Below are 21,363 nucleotides of genomic sequence, written 5' to 3'. Positions count from 1 at the left end.
CTTCTGTCTTATTTCTCATGGGGGGTACATTTTCTTCTACCTGTAGAAGCCCTTCTTATTATTCTTCGCATCCCTTGCCAAATTCAGATCCAGCTGTGCCTTAGCTTTCCTGATCCCACCCCTACATATCTGGGCAGCATCCCTATATTCTTCCCAGGATACATGTCCCTGGTTCCACTGCCTATGCATTTCCTGCTTACACTTTAGTTTGACTAGGAGGTCCTTACTCAGCCATGCTGGTCTCCTGCCTTCCTTGCCTGATTTCTTATACATGGGAATCGAGAGCTCTTGCGCTCTAAGAAAAACGTCCTTAAATAGCTGCCAGTTCTGTTCAGTTTCTTTGTACCTGAGGGTAGTTTCCCAGGGGGTCCCATCCACTAATTCCTTAAACAACTGAAAGTTCTCTTTCTTAAAATTCATGGTTCTGACTCTACTCTTTGCCTGGTCCGTATCCCTCTGTATTGTGAATTCCACCAGGGCATGATCACTGCAGCCCAGACTGCCAGCAATCTTATTAATGTTTTATTTGGGATCATTCAAAGCAAATTTCCTTATTGTTGCTGCTTATCATGAATTGGTTCCTATTGTGGAGTGATCTTGGACCTCATGAACTGGATTCTTTTTAGTTAAAGCTGAACTGGAAGATGTAGTCCAGCTGTAAATGGGTATTCAGTGTTTGGGCTAGTTCTAGTTTCCTGAAATGTGTATAGGGTGGATATCGGGTACTCATTGCCAACTGGTTTGCTCTATAGATTCACTATTATTGGTCCACACTTCTTGCTAATGTAGACACAGCCTGCATCTTTGCCATGTTTTGCAATGAATTTCTGTAGGGTCTTTATTATCTGGGTGGTTTTTTTCTATTATTTGGATTACTGTTTATACTATAAGCTCTTTTGATCAGAGATTTCTGTACCATGCTGTCCTGGTTTCGGCTGGGATAGAGTTAATTTTCTTCCTAGTAGCTGGCATAGTGCTGTGTTTTGGATTTAGGATGAGAATAATGTGGATAACACACTGATGTTTTAGTTGTTGCTGAGTAGGGCTTACACTAGTCAAGGACTTTTCAGCTTCCCATGCTCTGCCCGGTGCACAAGAAGCTGGGAGGGGGCACAGCCAGGACAGCTGACCCAGACTGGCCAAAGGGCTATTCCATAGCATATGATGTCATGCTCACTATATAAACTGGGAGGAGTTGGCTGGGGGGCAGCAATCGCTGCTCAGGGACGTGCTGGGCATTGGTCGGTGGGTGGTGAGCAATTGAACAGTGTATCACTTGCTTTGTATATTACTATTATTGTATTATTATTGTATTATTATTCATTATTCATTATTTATTGTTTATTATTTATATTTGTTATTATTACTACTATTACTACTATTCTATTCCATTTTACTCCAATTATTAAACTGTTCTTATCTCAACCCACGAGTTTTCTCACTTTCACCCTTCCGATTCTCTCCCCCATCCCACCAGGGTGGGGGGAGTGAGCGAGTGGCTGTGTGGTGCTTAGTTGCTGGCTGGGGTTAAACCACGACACACGCCTAGTAAAATGAGGCCCTATTTTCAGTTGGGATTTTCAGATTCATGATAAGCAAATACATACTGCATTAAGAAGATAGCCTTAATAGAGTTTTACATAATACTGCTTATAAGTGAGGTCAAGTTGCCTTTCTTCTTGAGAATGTGCATTCCAAGCCAGTTGTACATTTCAATGTCCAAGTTGTACATTCCAATGTCCAAGTTGGTTCTCCATCACCACATCCATTCCTTGCCATAGAACAAATTCTTTGTTTGCTCTGACTGGAGACTGTTCTGAAGCTCTTTTGCTTAGGACAGCTGGCAAGTAAGTCTTGTATTAAACACCAAAAAACAAAATTTGAAGACATTCTCTTTTCTTCTGCTTTTTAATTTGAATCTGTAGAAGATGCTGTCCCAATTTGATTGTCCTTTGATTCAGAAGTTTTTTGTATTGTAAGCACAACAGGTGCATGTGTGGAACCAAAAAGTACAGCTCCATTTTCTTTCTACCAATCACTAGAAAGTGGGGACTTCTGTCCCTTTGCTATGCTATGCTGCATTTTTCACTTGTTCTTCCTTTCTTCTTTGCCATAATAGTAATTTCAGTTGAAAAGAATAAGGGCATTCAAAAAGTTGCTGCTTCAAAGAAATTACCTTAGAAAATGCTGAAATCAAGGCTCTTCAGTTATGGACAGCTTGTGATGGCTGTTCCTGCCTAAAGATCATACTCACTATGTGTTCTTCTGTCTGCTTCCATCTGACCCACTTTAACTCAGCTGGACACATCACCTTTTTTAGACTGTAAATGATTTTGGGTGCCAGGGACTGTCACTTACTGGTTTTGTACAACATCTAGCACAGTGTTTAGAAGAAAAAAGTCAAAGTGCAACTTCAATATAAGTATTTAATAATTTAGATGCAGTTCTGACTACTCTTCCTAAGTCATTCACAATAAATTAGAAATTTAGAAAGCTTTTAGAGCTGTGTATCTGGATACTGAGCTTTGCTAAATGATTTTTTTTAATAGCTCTACATAGTAAAAGAATCTTTTGTTTCCAATTTTGCTGCTTTCAGAGACTTTTGTTCTGCCCAACTGGAGGAAAAAAAACATCCCAGAAGCAATGCCAAAAACCCAACCCTACACCCTTCTACTTCTACCTCTCTCTTTCTAGAAGTAGTCTTAAAAGAAGCTACTCTGTCTGAGGATCATTGCTCATCATAATTAGGGAATTCACTTAATTGTTCTTCCAAGCAATTAGGACTTTCATTGGTAACTCTCCTTCCCTCCTACAATTCTTGTAAACATAAGTCCTTGCATATATGTTTTATATCAAAAGCATTCGGAGCATGCATATGCATCAGAAGTCTTTTTTTTTTTTTTTTTTTTTTTTTTAGTAGGAAATAGCAGCTTTAAAGCTATAATTAGATATTCCAAGGAAAAAAGAACATCTACTGCCTTAAGTATTATCTGCTCTAGGATTAGAATCACACAGAGGAAAGAAAATTGTCCTAATGCAAAACACTGAACAGGTAGATCATACTAATAATGCAGAGAGGGACAACGATACAATCTATGACTGTGAGTAATCTAAGACAGACTATGATACAATCACAATAGCTTCTGAACAACTGTGGTAGTATCCTTCTCCACCCCCCCCCCTTCAGTAGCGAAACTGGGTGCAGCTTGAGAAATGTCAGGGTTATGTAGTGAGTTGCCAGTAGGTTTCAGGGTTGTTTGATGATAGCAAAAGGAATGATGAAAGCTGAGAATCTTGTATTCTGTTCCAGGCTGTGTTGGAAAGGATGTGCTCTAGTACTCGCATACCCTTTCTGTTTCTTTCCTGCAGTTTGGCTCATTGAGCCTGTACCCAGGGTAGCACTAAATCCCATATAACTTGAACGATTCTACAATGGATAATTAATTTATTTGTGGAGGTTGGAAGGCATGTTGTGGTATCAAGCAGGGCACTGTGGGATGGTGTCTACTTAGTTTGTTCTACTGCAAAATTTATGAGAAATGCCATGTAAGTCACTTCATCCAAACATTTTTATGGACAAGTTATTAATTGTGTGCCTCATGAGTACATTGTCAAATCTCAAGTCTTTAAATTGCTTACTCAAAATAAGCAGATGTGCTGTCTTCAGTTGGTTTAAATGTCAGTTACCCATTGTAAAATAGAAATATTACCACAGCTGCAACTCATTAGGAGCCTCTAAAGATAATTTTTGTGATGCACACAAGTAATGTAAATATGTGGAAGTCTAATGAAATTTCCATTCTTGTTTTTAGGGTTGCTGAACCCTAAAACAAGAGGTTCTAGGATTACTGAACCTTTAGTTCAACAAGGGGAAATGCAAAGTCCTGCACCTGGGAAGGAATAACTTCATGCACATGCTGGGGGCTGAATGTCTGGAAAGCAGCCTGGCAGAAAAGGACCTGGGGGTCCTGGTGGACACCAAGCTGAACATGAGCTGCAATGCACCCTTGTGGTAAAGACAACAAATACTAACCAGGGCTGCATTAGGAGGAGTGTTGCCAGCAGGTTGTGGTCTGAACAGTAATGGAATCTGACAACACATTATAAAACAAAGCTTTATTGAGGGAGTAGGAAAGATGAATGACTGTGGTGAGTTAACCTTGACTGGCCGCCAGGTGCCCACCAAGCCGCTCTATCACTCACCTCCTCAGTGGGACAGGAGAAAATCAGATGAAGAACTCAGAGGCAGTTTAATAAAGAAATGCAAAGGCCATGTGTGAAAGCAAAGGAAACAAACAAGCAAATTATTCTCTACTTCCCATCAGCAGGCAATGTCCAGGCACTTCCTGGGAAGTAGGGCCTCAGTATGCATAGCAGTTGCTTTGGAATACAAATGCCTTAATAGTGAATGCCCCCCCCCCCCCCCCCCCTTCTCTTAGCTTTTATTGCTGAGCACGACATCATATGTGTCGTGGTTTAACCCCAGCCAGCAACTAAGCACCACACAGCCGCTCGCTCACTCCCCCCACAATGGGATGGGGGAGAGAATCAGAAGGGTAAAAGTGAGAAAACTCATGGGTTGAGATAAAAACAGTTTAATAGGTAAAGCAAAAGCCGCGGGCACAAGCAAAGCAAAGCAAAGGAAGGAATTCATTCACTACTTCCCATGGGCAGGCAGGTGTTCAGCCATCCTCAGGAAAGCAGGGCTCCATCACGCATAACGGTTACTTGGGAAGACAAATGCCATCACGCTCAATGTCCCCCCCTTCCTTCTTCTTCCCCCAGCTTATATACTGAGCATGATGTCATATGATATGGAATAGCCCTTTGGCCAGTCTGGGTCAGCTGTCCCTCCCAGCTTCTTGTGCACCTGGCAGAGCATGGGAAGCTGAAAAGTCCTTGACTGGTGTAAACTCTGCTCAGCAAGAACCAAAACATCAGTGTGTTATCTACATTATTCTCATCCTAAATCCAAAACACAGCACTATAGCAGCTACTAAGAGGAAAACTAACTCTATCCTAGCTGAAACCAGCACATTCTCCACCCCTTATTCCATACCATTTACGTCATGCTCAGGTCCCATACTATCCAATACATCCTCATTAAACACCACCTCCCTTCCCATCCTTTGATACAATACACAGGTATCATTCCCTTAGTCTATGGACCACCCCTGTGACATGTCTGTAAAATGTCCACAAATGTCCACATAATGTCCATTGAGTTCATTTAGTCCATGACTTTGGGCTCCATCTGTGATGGTGGTCGCTCAGGACAGGAGAGGTGGTGTGTTGCGTGGAGTTATTGGGCACCAAAGCCAGCTCAGGTCGGGTCACTGCTGCACTTGCACTGCTTCTTGTAAGGCGCGTCCTCCATTGGTTCAGGTGGTTCCTGCTATGGTAATTCCTATAACATGCAACTCAAATCATGGGTTACAACAATTTAAAGGTATTTCCATTACAGTCTCCACCCCTGGCCCCTTTGGGCCAGGTGATAGGGTTTAACACTGCAATGGACTCCTCCCCTTGCCCCTGCTCTGGCTTGGACTTATCCACAGACTGCAGTCCCTTAGGGGTTTACCTGCTCCAAGTGGAGCCTTATCTATGAGCCACAGTCTCTTCAGGGGTATACCTGCTGCGGCATGGATTTATCCACAGCCACAGTCACTTAGAGGTGCACCTGTTCCAGCATGGCTTTCTCCATGGGCCACAATGCCTTCAGAGATATACCTGCTCCAGCGTGGCCTTGCCCAGAGCCACAGTCTCTTCAGAAGTAAACTTGCTCCACCATGGCCTTACCCATGGCCACACGCTTTGAGGTGCTCCAGCATGACCTCATGCACAGCCACTGATGCTTCAAGGTGTACCTGCTGCAGCACGGACTTATCCACAGCCACAGATGCTTCAAGGTGTACCCTCTCCAGCGCGGACTTATCCTTGGGCCACAATCCCTTCAGACGTATACCTGCTGCGGCACAAACATAACCATGGCCACAGACGCTTCGAGACATACCTGCTCTGGCATGGGCTTATCCACGTCCACAGAAGCTTCGGGATGCCCTGCTCCCGCATGGACTCATCCACAGGTCACAGTCCCTTTGACTCGAGTTCACACTGGAGTTCCAGCCTGTCCAGTACAGCAGCACAGAAACAGCAGCGATGCCCTGGCCATCTGCCAGCTCAGGCGCATGGCCGTTGTTGTTATCAAAATGTTCCCAGGCACAGCAGAGTAAGATGAGAAGCAGTTCAGCAAGTAGCAAAAGCAAAAAGCAGCCACTAACGAGCACTAGACTCTAAAATACAGTAAGGCAAGCAAGCCCCATGGCAAGCACAGAAGCCTGCCGATTAATACCTAAACAGCAATAACAGTTATAAATTCAATCTAGCACATTCCAATTAAATCTGTCATTATCTCGAACCCTTCGAGCCCCACGTTGGGCGCCAAAAAGGACTGTCGTGGTTTAACCCCAGCTGGCGACTGAGCATCACAAAGCCGCTCGCTCACTCCCCCCACCCCAGTGGGATGGGGGAGAGAATCAGAAGAGTAAAAGTGAGAAAACTCATGGGTTGAGATAAAGACAGTTTAATGGGTAAAGCAAAAGCCGCGCATGCAAGCAAAGCAAAGCAAAGCAAGGAATTCATTCACTACTTCCCATTGGCAGGCAGGTGTTCAGCCATCTCCAGGAAAGCAGGGCTCCATCACACGTAATGGTTACTTGGGAAGACAAACGCCATCACTCCAAACGTCCCCCCCTTCCTTCTTCTTCCCCCAGCTTATATACTGAGCATGATGTCATATGGTATGGAATAGCCCTTTGGCCAGTCTGGGTCAGCTGTCCTAGCTATGCTCCCTCCCAGCTTCTTATGCACCTGGCAGAGCACAAGAAGCTGAAAAGTCCTCGACTAGTTTAAACTCTGCTCAGCAAGAACCAAAACATCAGTGCGTTATCTACATTATTCTCATCCTAAATCCAAAACACAGCGCTCTACCAGCTACTAAGAAGAAAACTATCTCTATCCCAGCTGAAACCAGGACAATATGGTATGGAATATCTCTTTGGTCAGTTTGGGTCCGCTGTGCTGCCCACCCCCAGCCTACTGGGCTTTGGGGGGGGTGTGGAGAGACAGCCTTAGTGTTGTGTGAGCACTGCTCAGCAGTAGCCAAAACACTGGTGTGTTATCAACACCTTTCTAGCTACAAAAGAGGGCTGCTATGGGGAAAGTTAACTCTATCCCAGCCAGACCTAATAAAATGACATACCCATATGGTGACTCACCGGATCACCGATAGCAAAAACATGAATATAAGTGATGCCATGGCTCTGGTGGACTGCCAGGAACATTTGGTGTCCGGGTCATATGGGAGCAACAGCCAATTGTGCAAATGCCTTTTGAATGGGGGTGAAAGTCATGCCACATCATGGCTCCACCAGTGGTAGTGTGATTTGAGAGATTCAAACTTTATATGGAATGTGGGCAGGACCCTGCCTATGCTTCCAAGGTTAAGGGGCAGGGTGTCAGGGGGCAGGGTGTCAAAGGGCAGGATGTTGGCAGTCTGTCTAGGCCTACAATAAGGTTCAAGGGGCAGGGTGTCACAGGTTGACGGAGGTATCCTTCTCTACTCAGCACTGGAGAGGCCACTCCTGGAGTCCTGTGTCCAGTTCTGGGCTCCCCAGTACAAGAGAGACATGGATATACTGGGGAGAGTTCAAAGAAGGGCCACAAGGATGGTTTTAAGGGAGTGGAGCATCTCTCCTATGAGGAAAGGCTGAGAGAGCTGGAACTGTTTGGCACAGAGAAGAGAAGGCTCGGGGGGCATCTTATCAATTTATATAAATATCCGAAGGGCTGCAAAGATGACGGAGCCAGGCTCTTTTTAGTGGTGCCCAGTGACAGGACAAGAGGCAATGGGCACACAATGAAACACAGGAGGTTCCATCTGAACATCAGGAAACACTTTTTTACTGTGAGTGTGACTGAGCACTGGAACAGGTTGCCCAGAGAGGTTGTGGAGTCACCCTCCTTGGAGATATTCAAAAGCTATCTGGACATGGTCCTGGGCAACCATCTCTTCGTGGCCCTGCTTGAGCAGAAGGGTTTGACTAGATGACCTCCAGAGGTCCCTTCCAACCTCAACCATTCTGTGATTCTGTGAATCAAGTGCTCAAATGTCTTTTTAACAAGTTTTGTGAAGGTAATATTTCTATAAAAATGCTTCTTCTGGTTTCCTCTCTTGTATTAAGCTATGCTCAAGCACTCATGCTGAAATAGGCATCTATGCTATGGCTTTCAGAAATTTTCTCAATGAGAGATTGTATGACAAGCTAACATACCTGGCCTAGCAAAACCTTCCAGTGTAAAAGTATCCTTACTATTGAGTTCTTTGTGCTCCTAGTTATAAGTGCCACAAACCTTTCTTAATGTGATCTTTCATCTTTTTCTTTATGTGTTTTTAGTCCTCCTGTTCGCCGTCAGAGAACAAGACGGGATCGTCTGTCTCGACACAATTCTGTTAGCCAAGATGAAAACTATCACCATCTCTCCTATGGACAGCAGCAAGCAATAGAAGAGCCCCAAGCTTTTAACCCTCCAAATATATCCCATCGTATGTTGCACCCAGCTGCTCACCCGCCACAGCAGAACACAGTGATGGTTGACATTCATGATCAGGTAAGAGTGTGTTGAGAACATGGATGCAAATGTCTTAAACTTTGTGTATTCCTCTCCGAAGAGAGTAAATGAGTGAACTCTCCTTGACAAATTAGTTGGCAATGGAGGTCACATAACACTAAGTCCTATTAGTCCTCTTGTAGAGCATTTTTTTTCTTTTTTTTTCTGAGTAGTATCAGTGTATAGAGAGCTGCAGCATTCAGTGAAAACACTGATACATTTGTTACTTAAGAAAAAAATAAAAAACTAGACTAACAGAGAAGAGTGAAAGTAAACAGTCTGTCAGTGTGTGTTGGCACAGTTCTGAAAATCTCTGCATCCCACCTTTGAAATGTGACACTTCTGCTTCCGAAGTTAATTTAGTTTAAGATATGCTATGGTAATAATATATTTTACTTCCTTGCATATGAAGTACCTCTCCTTAGCTTAAAGTGCTTTACATAGGTTAAACATGGTCTTTAAAAATAGAATTCACAATGCATGTAATTAATTGACTGCCTACATAACAGCAAAACTCATGATAATATCATCTCATCACTAAATTACTCATTCTAGCCTCAACCAGCTCCTTAAATGGCATGAGAAAATGAGATTTGCAGTTAGTCCAGAAAAATAAGTTAGGTCTTCCCTGAGACAGGAAGAGGAGTAGGATTCCATAATAGAGGCTCTTTAAAGGAAATTGTCCTCTTCATACAGTTCAAATCAGTAGACTGCGGCCCAAGTGTGTTTGTTGCTGTGCAGTAACATTCATTAACTGGGGACAGAGCTGGTCATTCTAGTGCTGTGTACAGGGGGGTTTCCTGAACCAAGGAAACCTCAGGGGGAGCCGAGATACCCGACAGGAGCACGCAGCTTGCGCGACAGCAGCTGATGAGACCTGGGCAGGGCCAGGAGCAATGGCGGCCAAGCCCCCCCACATGTATAAAAGAAGCCCCAAGGGAGCGTTAGTGACCGGGGGGGCAAATAGGGCGAGGCTCATCAGAAAGGGCATGGCATGGCAGTTTGCGCAGCAGTTTGCGTGGAAGGGTGTGTGGAAGGGTGCGTGGGAAGGGCGCTGTAGCTCTGCCAGCATGACCAGGGAGAAATGGTATCTACCCGGCAGAAGGCCACGGCCTCTCTAAACTCTGCACCTGCCACAACTGACGCAGCTTCCCAGACAGACCTCCAAAAGGAACATGCTGACACCCAGGTGTCAGGCTGCAGGGTATGCCCTACTCTTATGCCAGTACCGGACGGCAATAGTGAGTACACCTGTGGGAGGTGTGTCCAGGTAGAGGAACTCTGCTTAGTGACAGAGCTCCAGGAGGAGGTGAGTAGGTTGAGGAGTATCAGGGAGTCAGAGAGACAGAGAGATTACTGGAATCACACCCTACCTTCCCTGGGACAGGCCTGTCAGGAAGATAGGACACGTGGTACAGAAGATTCCCTATCCTCTCTCTGCCTGGCTGAACATGGTGACTTAAGGGATAGGGGGCAATGGCGACAAGTTCCTGCCCGGCGCAGCAGGCACGTCTCCTATGTGACTACCCCACCTTCCCAGGTGCCCTTGCATAATAGGTACGAGGCTCTGCAAGTGGAACCGAACAATGACGCGGACGATGGTTCATCTAGCTTGGAGGTGTTGCCAAGGTTAAGTCGGCCTACGCCCTGCGTCAAAACCACTTCCATAAAGAAAAAAAGACAGGTCATTGTCATAGGAGACTCTCTCCTGAGTGGAACAGAAGGCCCAATATGCAGATGGGACCCACTTCTTAGGGAAGTCTGCTGCCTCCCTGGGGCCCGGGTTAAAGATAAAGTTTCCCACCCTGGTACGGCCCTCAGATTATTATCCATTATTGCTTTTTCAGGTAGGCAGCGATGAAGTTGCAACAAGAAGTCCAAGGGCAATCAAGCGAGACTTCAGGGCCTTGGGACAACTGGTTAAGGGATCAGAAGCACAAGTAGTGTTCTCCTCCAGTCACAGGGAATGATGAGGGAAGACACAGGAAGAGCCAGCAGATCAATACCTGGCTCCGAGCCTGGTGTCACCAGCAAGATTTCGGGATTTTTGACCATGGGTCGGTCTACACAACACCAGGCCTGCTGGCGACAGATGGGGTACACCTGTCTCAAAGGGGGAAAAGGATCCTAGCACAGGAGTTACCTGGGCTAACAAGAACCTTATGAAGTTTAACAAGGACAAGTGTAAGGTCTTGCACCTGGGAAAACATAATCCAGGAGTGCAGCACAGACTGGGATCTACCCAGCTGGGGAGCAGCTCTGTGGAAAGGGACCCGGGGGTCCTGGTGGACAGGAAGCTCAATATGAGTGAACAGTGTGCTGCTGCGGCCAAGGCGGCCAATAGGATGCTGGGTTGCATCAACAAGGGCATCATCAGCAGAGATAAAGAAGTCATTATCCCACTCTACTCGGCGCTTGTCAGGCCACACCTGGAATACTGTGTACAGTTCTGGTCCCCGTTATCCAAAAAAGATGTGGACAGGCTGGAGGGGGTCCAGAGAAGGGCCACCAAGATGATCAAGGGTCTGGGAAGCCTGCCATATGAGGATAGGCTGAGAGAGCTGGGTTTGTTCAGCCTTGAGAAAAGGAGGCTTAGAGGTGATCTCATCACCATGTACCAGTACTTAAAGGGGCGCTACAAAGAAGATGGAGACTCCCTTTTTATAAGGAGTCACATGGTGAGGACAAGGGGTAATGGGTACAAGTTACTCCCAGGGAGATTCCGATTGGACACGAGAGGAAAATTTTTCACAATGAGAACAGTCAACCATTGGAATAATCTTCCCAGGGAAGTGGTTGACTCTGCTATGCTGAACACGTTTAAGACTCAGCTGGACATGGTGCTGGGCCATCTCATCTAGATTGTGCTAGAAAGGTTGGACCAGATGATCCTTGAGGTCCCTTCCAACCTGGTATTCCATGATTCTATGAAAATTAGAAGGGCCAAAGCCCAACTAGAACTTAATGTGGCTACTGCCGTAAAAGACAATAAAAAGTGTTTCTCACAACAAGAGGAGGGCTAAGGAGAATCTCCATCCATTATTGGATGCGGGGGGAAAAATAGAGACAAAGGACGAGGAAAAAGCTGAGGTACTTAATGCCTTCTTTGCCTCAGACTTTAATAGTAAGACCAGTTGTTCTTGGGGTACCCAGTCCCCTGAGCTGGAAGACAGGGATGGGGAGCAGAATGAAGCCCCCATAATCCAAGGGGAAATGGTTAGCAACCTGCTACACCACTTAGACATACACAAGTCTATGGGGCTGGATGGGATCCACCCAAGGGTACTGAGGGAGCTGGCAGAAGTGCTCACCAAGCCACTTTCAATCATTTATCAGCAGTCCTGGCTAACCAGGGATGTCCCAGTCGACTGGAGGTTAGCAAATGTGACGCCCACCTACAAGAAGGGCCGGAAGGAGGATCTGGGGACCTACAGGCCTGTCAGTCTGACCTCGGTGCCAGGGAAGGTTATGGACCAGATCATCTTGAGTGCCATCATGCAGCACATTCAGAACAACCAGGTGATCAGGCTCAGCCAGCATGGGTTTAGGAAAGGCAGGTCCTGCTTGACTAACCTGATCTCCTTCTATGACAAGGTGACCCGCTTAGTGGATGAGTGAGAGGCTGTGGATGCTGTCTATCTGGACTTTAGTAAGGCCTTTCACACCGTTTCCCACAGCATCCTCCTGGAGAAACTGGCTGCTCATGGCTTGGACAGGCGTACTCTTTGCTGGGTAAAACAACTGGCTTGATGGCCGGGCCCAAAGAGTTGTGGTGAATGGAGTCAAATCCAGTTGGTGGCTGGTCACAAGGGGTGTTCCCCAGGGCCCAGTATTGGGGCCAGTTCTGTTCAATATCTTTATCGATGATCTGGACGAGGGGATCGAGTGCACCCTCAGGAAGTTTGCAGATGACACCAAGCTGGGTGGAAGTGTCGATCTGCTTGAGGGTAGGACGGCCCTGCAGAGGGACCTGGACAGGCTGGATTGTTGCACCGGGGCCAACTGTATGAGATTCAACAAGGCTAAGTGCCGGGTCCTGCACTTGGGTCACAACAACCCCATGCAACGCTACAGGCTGGGGGAGGAGTGGCTGGAGAGCTGCCTGGCAGAAAAGGACCTAGGGGTGTTGGTTGACAGCTGCCTGAACATGAGCCAGCAGTGTGCCCAGGTGGCCAAGAGGGCCAATGGCATCCTGGCTTGTATCAGGAATAGTGTGGCGAGCAAGACTAAGGAAGTGATTGTCCCTTTGTACTCAGCACTGGTGAGGTTGCACCTCGAGTACTGTGTTCAGCTTTGGGCCCCTCTCACTACAAGAAGGACATTGAGGTGCTGGAATGTGTCCAAAGAAGGGCAACAAAGTTGGTGAAGGGTCTAGAGCACAAGTCTTCTGAGGAGCGGCTGAGGGAGCTGGGATTGTTTAGTCTGGAGAAGAGGAGGCTGAGGGGAGACTTTACTGCTCTCTACAACTACCTGCAAGGTGGTTGTAGCGAGGTGGGGGTCGGTCTCTTCTCCCAAGTAACAAAGGATAGGATGAGAGGAAACGGCCTCAAGCTGCGCCAGGGGAAGTTTAGGTTGGATATTAGGAAAAACTTCTTCACCGAAAGGGTGGTCAGGCATTGGAACAGGCTGCCCAGGGAAGTGGTTGAGTCTCCATCCCTGGAGGTATTTAAAAGACGGGTAGACGTGGTGCTCAAGGACATGGTTTAGTGGTGGACTTGGCAGTGACAGGTTAATGGTTGGACTCAGTGATCTTAAGGGTCTTTTCCAACCTTAACGATTCTATGATTCTATGATTCTAAAACTCCCCAGTCTGATAAGGTCCTCAGACTACTACCCGCTATTAGTTCTTCATGTCGGCAGCGAAGAGATAACAAAGAAAAATCCTAAGTCAATCAAAAAGGATTTCAGAGCCTTGGGGCAGTTAGCTGAAGGATCAGGTGTTCAGGTGGTGTTCTCTTCAATCCTTCTGGTAGCAGGGAAGAACATTGAATGGAACGGGCAACCCAGATGATCAACACGTGGCTCCAAGGCTGGTGTCATCAGCATAACTTTGGGTTTTTCGATCATGGGATGGTCTATTCATCCCCAGGCCTAATGACATCTGATGGGATGCACCTTTCTCAGAAGGGGAAAAGGGTTTTTGCCCAGGAGCTAGCAGGGCTGATAGATTGATAGAGCTTTAAACTAGATTGGAAGGGGGAAAGGGACAATACCTGGCTAGTCAGCGATGAGCAACGGGATGGCATGCCAAAGTTCGAGGAGCTGCGTGCTAGTGAGATTCCTCAGACTGCTCCACGAGGCAACAAGCACAATGAACGGCACTTGAAGTGTTTTTACACAAATGCACGCAGCCTGAGGAACAAGCAAGAGGAGCTAGATGCTTTGGCCCAGTCCCAGAGATATGACGTCATAGGCATAAGCGAAACCTGGTGGGATGAGTCCTGTGACTGGTGTGCCATGATGGATGGTTACAGGCTCTTCAGGAGGGATAGGCAGGGCAGGCGAGGCGGCGGGGTGGCATTGTATGTAGTGGAGGGGCTGGAATGCATGGAGGTAGCAGTTGGTGATGGCACAGTTGAGAGCCTCTGGGTAAGGATGAAGGGACAGACAAAGAAAGCGGATGTCGTTGTGGGAGTCTACTATAGGCCACCCAGCCAGGATGATGACACGGATGAGTTATTCTTTAAGGAACTAAGGGATGCTTCCAAGTCATCTGCCCTTGTCCTTATGGGGGACTTCGACTTGCCAGATGTCAACTGGGAATACCACACAGCTGGTACAAGCAGGTCCAGAAGATTCTTAAAGCATCCGGATGATACCTTCTTGGTACAAGTGCTAAGAGAACCGACCAGGAAAGCTGCCTTCCTCGACTTGCTGCTTACTAACAGAGAGGGTCTTGTGGGTGAAGTGGCGATTGGTGGCTGCCTTGGCCACAGCGACCATGAAGCAGTGAAGTTTAAACTCTATGGTAACAGGAGGAAAACTGCCAGCAAGACCTCAACTCTGGATATGAGGAGAGCTGACTTCAGGCTGCTCAGGGAACTACTTAGTAAGGTCCCGGGAAAAAGCTTTTGAAGGTGCTGGGGTCCATCAGTGCTGGTCACTTTTTAAGTATCACCTCCTGAGAGCACAGGAACAGGCAATTCCAAAATGTCGGAAGTCAAGCAGGCGAGGTAGAAGGCCGGCTTGGCTGAGTAGGGATCATCTTCTTGAACTAAGGCGAAAAAAGAAAATGTATGGCCAGTGGAAGCAAAGTCAGGCGACATGGGAGGACTACAGAGTGGCTGTTCTCCACTGTAGGGAGGAAATACACATGGCCAAAACTCAACTGGAGCTGCAGCTGGCCAGTACTGTGAAGGACAATAAAAAGGGCTTTTTTAAATATGTAAATAGCAAAAGGCAGGTGAGAAATAACAATGGCCCATTACTTGACGAGCACGGTCACCTCACAAACAGGGACACAGACAAAGCAGAGATGTTTAATGCTTTCTTCGCCTCGGTCTTCAACACCTGGGCTAGAGAACCATGACTGCGAGAACGACAAACTCCCAATCGACCCCGAACTTCTGCGGGATTTGCTGCTCCAGCTGGATCCCTATAAGTCAACGGGGCCCAATGGGATTCATCCCAGGGTACTGAAAGAGCTGGCTGATGTCATTGCGGGACCTCTCTCAATGATTTTTCAATGCTCTTGGGAATCTGGGGAGGTCCCAGCTGACTGGAAGCTGCCAAACGTTGTCCCAATCTTCAAGAAGGGCAACAGGGATGACCCTGGTAACTACAGGCCTGTCAGTCTCACCTCTGTGCCTGGCAAAATCACGGAGAAGATTATTCTGGGAGTTATTGAAAAACACCTGAAAGACAACGCAGTCATTGGTCCCAGCCAGCACGGATTCACGAGGGGAAAGTCCTGCTTGACCAACTTGATTTCCTTCTACGACAAGGTTACCCACCTAGTTGACCAAGGGAAGCCAGTCGATGTAATCTTTTTGGACTTCAGTAAAGCCTTCGAGACTGTCTCTCACAGTATCCTCCTGGACAAAATGTCCAGCATACAGCTGGATGAACACATAATGCAATGGGTGAGCAATTGGCTTATGGGTCAGGCTCAAAGGGCTATAGTAAATGGGGTTACTTTGGTCTGGCGACCAGTCACTAGCAGGGTTCTGCAGGGATCCATCTTGGGGCCAGTGTTCTTCAATATCTTCATAAATGACTTGGATGCAAGACTTGAAGGTTTGCTATCAAAGTTTGCTGATGACACAAAAACTGGGAGGAGCCGTTGACACTCTCGAGGGCAGAGGCCCTGCAGAGAGATCTGGACAAATTAGAGAGCTGGGCAATCACCAACCGTATGAAGTTCAACAAGGGCGAGTGTCAGATTTTGCACCTGGGTCGGGGCAATCCCCAGTATCAATACAGGCTGGGGGATGAAGGGATTGAGAGCAGCCATGCCAAGAAGGACTTGGGGGTACTGGTGGATGAAAAGCTGGACATGAGCCAGCAATGTGCTCTTGCAGACCAGAAAGCCAACCATAGAATCATAGAATCGTTAAGGTTGGAAAAGACCCTTAAAATCATCGAGTCCAACCGTTAACCTAGCACTGCCAAGTCCACCACTAAACCATGTCCCTAAGCACCACGTCTACACATCTTTTAAATGCCTCCAGGGATGGAGACTCAACCACTTCCCTTGGCAGCCTGTTCCAATGCCTGACCACCCTTGCGGTGAAGAAGTTTTTTCTAATATCCAACCTAAACTTCCCCTGGAGCACCTTGAGGCCGTTTCCTCTCGTCCTATACCTTGTTACTAGGGAGAAGAGACCGACCCCCACCTCGCTACAACCTCCTTGCAGGTAGTTGTAGAGAGCAATAAGGTCTCCCCTCAGCCTCCTCTTCTCCAGGCTAAACAGCCCCAGTTCCCTCAGCTGCTCCTCAGAAGACTTGTTCTCTAGACCCTTCACCAGCTTTGTTGCTCTTCTTTGGACACACTCCAGCACCTCGATATCCTTCTTGTAGTGAGGGGCCCAAAACTGAACACAGTACTCGAGGTGCAGCCTCACCAGTGCCAAGTACAGGGGCACTATCACCTCCCTAGTCCTGCTGGCCACACTATTCCTGATACAAGCCAGGATGCCATTGGCCCTCTTGGCCACCTGAGCACACTGCTGGCTCATGTTCAGGCGGCTGTCAACCAACACCCCCAGGTCCTTTTCTGCCAGGCACCTCTCCAGCCACTCCTCCCCCAGCCTGTAGCGTTGCATGGGGTTGTTGTGACCCAAGTGCAGGACCCGGCACTTAGCCTTGTTGAATCTCATACAGTTGGCCTCGGCCCAACGATCCAGCCTGTCCAGGTCCCTCTGCAGGGCCTTCCTACCCTCCAGCAGATCGACCCTTCCACCCAACTTGGTGTCATCTGCAAACTTCCTGAGGGTGCACTCGATCCCCTCATCCAGATCATCGATAAAGATATTGAACAGGACCGGCCCCAACACTGAGCCCTGTGGAACACCACTCGTGACCGGCCGCCAACTGGATTTGACTCCATTCACCACCACTCTCTGGGCTCGGCCATCCAGCCAGTTTTTAACCCAGCAGAGAGTGCACTTATCCAAGCCATGAGCAGCCAGCTTCTCCAGGAGGATGCTGTGGGAGACAGTGTCAAAGGCCTTACTAAAGTCCAAGTAGACAACATCCACAGCCTTCCCCTCATCCACTAAGCAGGTCACCTTGTCATAGAAGGAGATCAGGTTAGTCAAGCAGGACCTGCCTTTCATAAACCCATGCTGGCTGGGCCTGATCTCCCGGTTGTCCCACACGTGCTGCGTAATGGCACTCAAGATGATCTGCTCCATGACCGTCCCCAGCACCGAGGTCAGGCTGACAGGCCTGTAGTTCCCCAGATCCTCCTTCCGGCCCTTCTTGTAGGTGGGCGTCACATTTGCTAACCTCCAGTCGACTGGGACATCCCTGGTTAGCCAGGACTGCTGATAAATGATTGAAAGTGGCTTGGTGAGCACTTCCGCCAGCTCCCTCAGTATCCTCGGGTGGATCCCGTCTGGCCCCATGGACTTGTGAGCATTCAGGTAGAGGAGCAGGTCGGTGACTGCATCCTATCTCCATCTCCCAGCTCAGGGGCCTGAAAACCCCGAGGATGACCAGTCTGACTATTAAAGACTGAGGCAAAGAAGGCATTAAGTACCTCAGCCGTCTCCTCATCCTTTGTGGCAATGTTTCCTTCCGTGTCCAAGAAAGGATGGAGATTCTCCTTGGCCCTCCTTTTGTCACTGATATATTTGTAAAAACATTTTTTGTTATCTTTTACGGTGGTGGCCAGTTTCAGTTCTAGCTGGGCCTTTGCCTTTCTGATCTTCTCCCTGCATAACCTCACAACATCCTTGTAGTCCTCCTGAGTCACCTGCCCCTTCTTCCAAAGGCAGTAAGCTCTCCTTTTTTTTCCTGAGTTCCAGCCAAAGCTCTCTTTTCAGCCAGGACGGTCTTTTCTAGTGATGTCTCTTATCCTTGCCCCGGGGAGGCAGCAGACTTCCCTGTGGGTTGGGTCCGGTTGGCATATGGGACCTTCTGTTCCCCTCAGAAGGGAGTCACCTATGACAACTACCCTTCTTTTTTTCTTGAAGTGGGTGGTTGTGATGTGGGGGGTAGGCTGCCTAGACGACCCCTCCATCCCAGAAGGACCTGCATCCACATCGTCACTTGTCTGCCCATCCAATTCCAGGGCGTCATACCTGTTCTGTATGGGCACCTGGGAAGGTGAGGCAGGCTGAGAGCGGATTCACCTGCCGCCCCAAGCAGTAACCTGCTTCCCTTCACGCCCATCTCCTGGGTCTCCTCCTTCTGCCTGGTGGCGAGAGGTTAGGGGGTCCTTTGCCTCTTGTGCTGCAGCTGGCTGGTGTATCTATCTCAGGGATGGTAGAGTACGATTCTACCAGTCAATCTCCTTCTCTAACTCCCTGATACTACTCAGCCTGGACACCTCCTCTCAAAACTCTGTCACCAGGCTGAGCAGCTCCTTTACTTGGGCACATCTCCCACAGGTGAGCTCACTGCTGCTGTCACATACTGACCTGAAACTCAGGCACTCCCTGCAACCCGGGATCTGGACGGCTGCATGTTCCCTCGAAGGCTCTGTTTGGGTGGCTGCATCAGTTCTTGCAGCTGGAGAAGCTGTGCGGGACCCTGAGAGCACAGCTTTTTGCCGGGTGGATACCATGGCTCCTGCTGTTCTTAGCTCCTTATAAGTGGGTTGCATCCTCCGTTTGAAGTGGCAAGGCCGGACCTGCGCAAACTGTCGCTCCACGCCCTGTTTGCCTGTCCTGGTCGCTGGCGCTCCCTAGGGGCCCTTTAAATCTCCCGCGGTTGCTCCTGGCAACGCCTCCGCCGTGTCACCTGCGCTCGCGAGAGCTGCCGGCTCCCGGCTGGACTCTCGGCACGTCCGCGGGTTTCCCTGGCTCCGGGAATCCCCCTTTCCTCCTCAACACGCGCTCGGCCGCGGAACTTAAACGTTGCCGCCGCTGCGCCCCTGGCCGACTGCTCGGTCTCTTCTCCCAAGTAGCAAACGATAGGACAAGAGGAAATGGCCTCAAGTTGCGCCAGGGGAGGTTTAGATTGGATACTAGGAAAAACTTCTTCACCGAAAGGGTAGTCAGGCATTGGAACAGGCTGCCCAGGGAAGTGGTTGAGTCTCCATCCCTGGAGGTATTTAAAAGATGTGTAGATGTGGTGCTTAAGGACATGGTTTAGTGGTGGACTTGGCAGTGTGTCCTGGTTTTGGCTGGGATAGAGTTAATTTTCTTCCTAGTAGCTGGTATAGTGCTCTGTTTTGGATTTAGGATGAGAATAATGTTGATAACAAACTGATGTTTTTGTTGTTGCTAAGCAGTGTTTATACTAATTCAAGGACTTCTCAGCTTCCCATACTCTGCCAGTGAGGAGGTGCACAAGAAGCTGGGAGGGGGCACAGCCAGGACAGCTGACCCAGACTGGCCAAAGGGCTCCTCCATACCATATGACATCATGCTCAGTATATAAACTGGGGGGAGTTGGCCAGGGAGCAGTGATAGCTGCTTGGGAACTGTCTGGGCATCGGTCGGCAAGTGGTGAGCATTCGCATCACTTGTTTTTCCTGGGTTTTGTTCCTCTCTCTCTTTTTCTCTTGTTGTTTTCCTTTTCATTAAAAATTATTGTTATTACTATTATTATTAATTTTTATTTATTTTATTTTATTTCAATTATTAAACTGTTCTTATCTCAACGCACAAATTTTCTTACTTTTGCTCTTCAGATTCTCTTCCCCATCCCACTCGGCGGGAGGGTGAGCAAGCAGCTGTGTGATGCTTGGTTGCTGCCTAGGGTTAAACCCCGACAGTCCTTTTGGCGCTCAACGTGGGGCTCGAAGGGTTCGAGATAATAACAGATTAACCAGAGTGTATTAAGGAATTTGTATCTGTTAACAGTTGCAGGTCACAATATTGATTCTTCTGTTCTCAGTATTAGTCTACCTGATCTGCACCATGCTCGTTTATGCAGTACATGTTAAAGATTGGTGTTATTGGTAGTTATGAGTGGCAGGGTGTGTGGGAGAGCATGGGCAAATGCCTAGGACGGTGGGCCCCTCCAATGTTTTGGAACTTCACCCCTGAACAAGTGCAGAATCCTGAAAAACTAGTAGAATATTTGGAAAATTACACTGTCACCCTGGCAATTCTAGGGAGACACAAATCACTGCAATGTGCTGGGGCCTGGCCCATGCCTACTGAGCCCTGTTCAACACTATTCAGAACCCTCAAGGGGAAGAGAAGGTCTCTGGATCTGATGACAAAACGACAGGCGCTGCGGGTACTCAAACCCTGGCAACAGGCACTGCGGCTGAACGAGAGAACCAACCCACACCAGTATCAGTTGCCCCCATATACAAGAAGAAATATTGGAAGCGGAAGTCAGCTTGTTTAGTAAGGGATGAAGAAGCTTCTTCTAAGAGGGAGCAGGAGGAAGAAGTGGACGAGGCAGACTACTCTGAAGCAGGGCCATCACGAGAACAGGAGGAGGAAGAGAGGCGGCCACTGCTTGGGGAGGAGAAATAGGAAGAACTCATAAAAGAGATGGTAACCACCCGATTCCTGTCCCTGAGTGAGCTGCAAGATATGAGAAAAGATTTCAGCCGTCGTCCAGGCAAGCACATCATCACCTGGCTGCTCCGATGCAGGGATAATGGGGCCAGTAGCCTGGAATTATAGGGTAGGGAAGCCAAGCAGCTGGGATCCCTTTCTAGGTGTCGTGGTTTAACCCTAGCCAGCGACTAAGCACCACGCAGCCGCTCGCTCACTCCCCACCAGTGGGATGGGGGAGAGAATCAGAAGGGTAAAAGGGAGAAAACTCATGGGTTGAGATAAGAACAGTTTAATAATTGAAGTAAAATAAATTAGAACAGTTAAATAGGCAAAGCAAAAACCGTGCACGCAAACAAAACAAAACAAGGAATTCATTCACTACTTCCCATCGGCAGGCGGGTGTTCAGCCATCTCCAGGAAAGCAGGGCTCCATCACGCGTAACGGTTACTTGGGAAGACAAACACCATCATACCCAATGTCCCCCCCCTTCCTTCTTCTTCCCCCAGCTTATATATACTGAGCATGACATTATATGGTATGGAATAGCCCTTGGGCCAGTCTGGG

General features: G+C 48.0%; 1 protein-coding gene across 1 annotated transcript in view; it reads left to right on the top strand.

Moving 5' to 3' along the window:
• The window catches only part of LOC309601649 (E3 ubiquitin-protein ligase RNF38-like), a gene marked incomplete at its 5' end in the record, with an annotated part of 61,515 nt that overhangs the window by 4,234 nt on the left and 35,918 nt on the right, over positions 1-21,363 (top strand). Inside the window, one exon of the mRNA XM_082334807.1 lies at positions 8,457-8,670. Coding sequence (XP_082190933.1) covers positions 8,457-8,670 — 214 coding nt within the window. The remainder of the gene's footprint in view (positions 1-8,456; positions 8,671-21,363) is intronic.

Source organism: Platalea leucorodia (genome assembly GCF_965183815.1).
Source record: "Platalea leucorodia genome assembly, chromosome: W".
Classification (NCBI taxonomy): Eukaryota; Metazoa; Chordata; class Aves; order Pelecaniformes; family Threskiornithidae; genus Platalea; species Platalea leucorodia.
The sequence above is the reverse complement of the archived record's forward strand: the minus strand, read 5'-3'. Positions and strand labels throughout refer to the sequence as shown.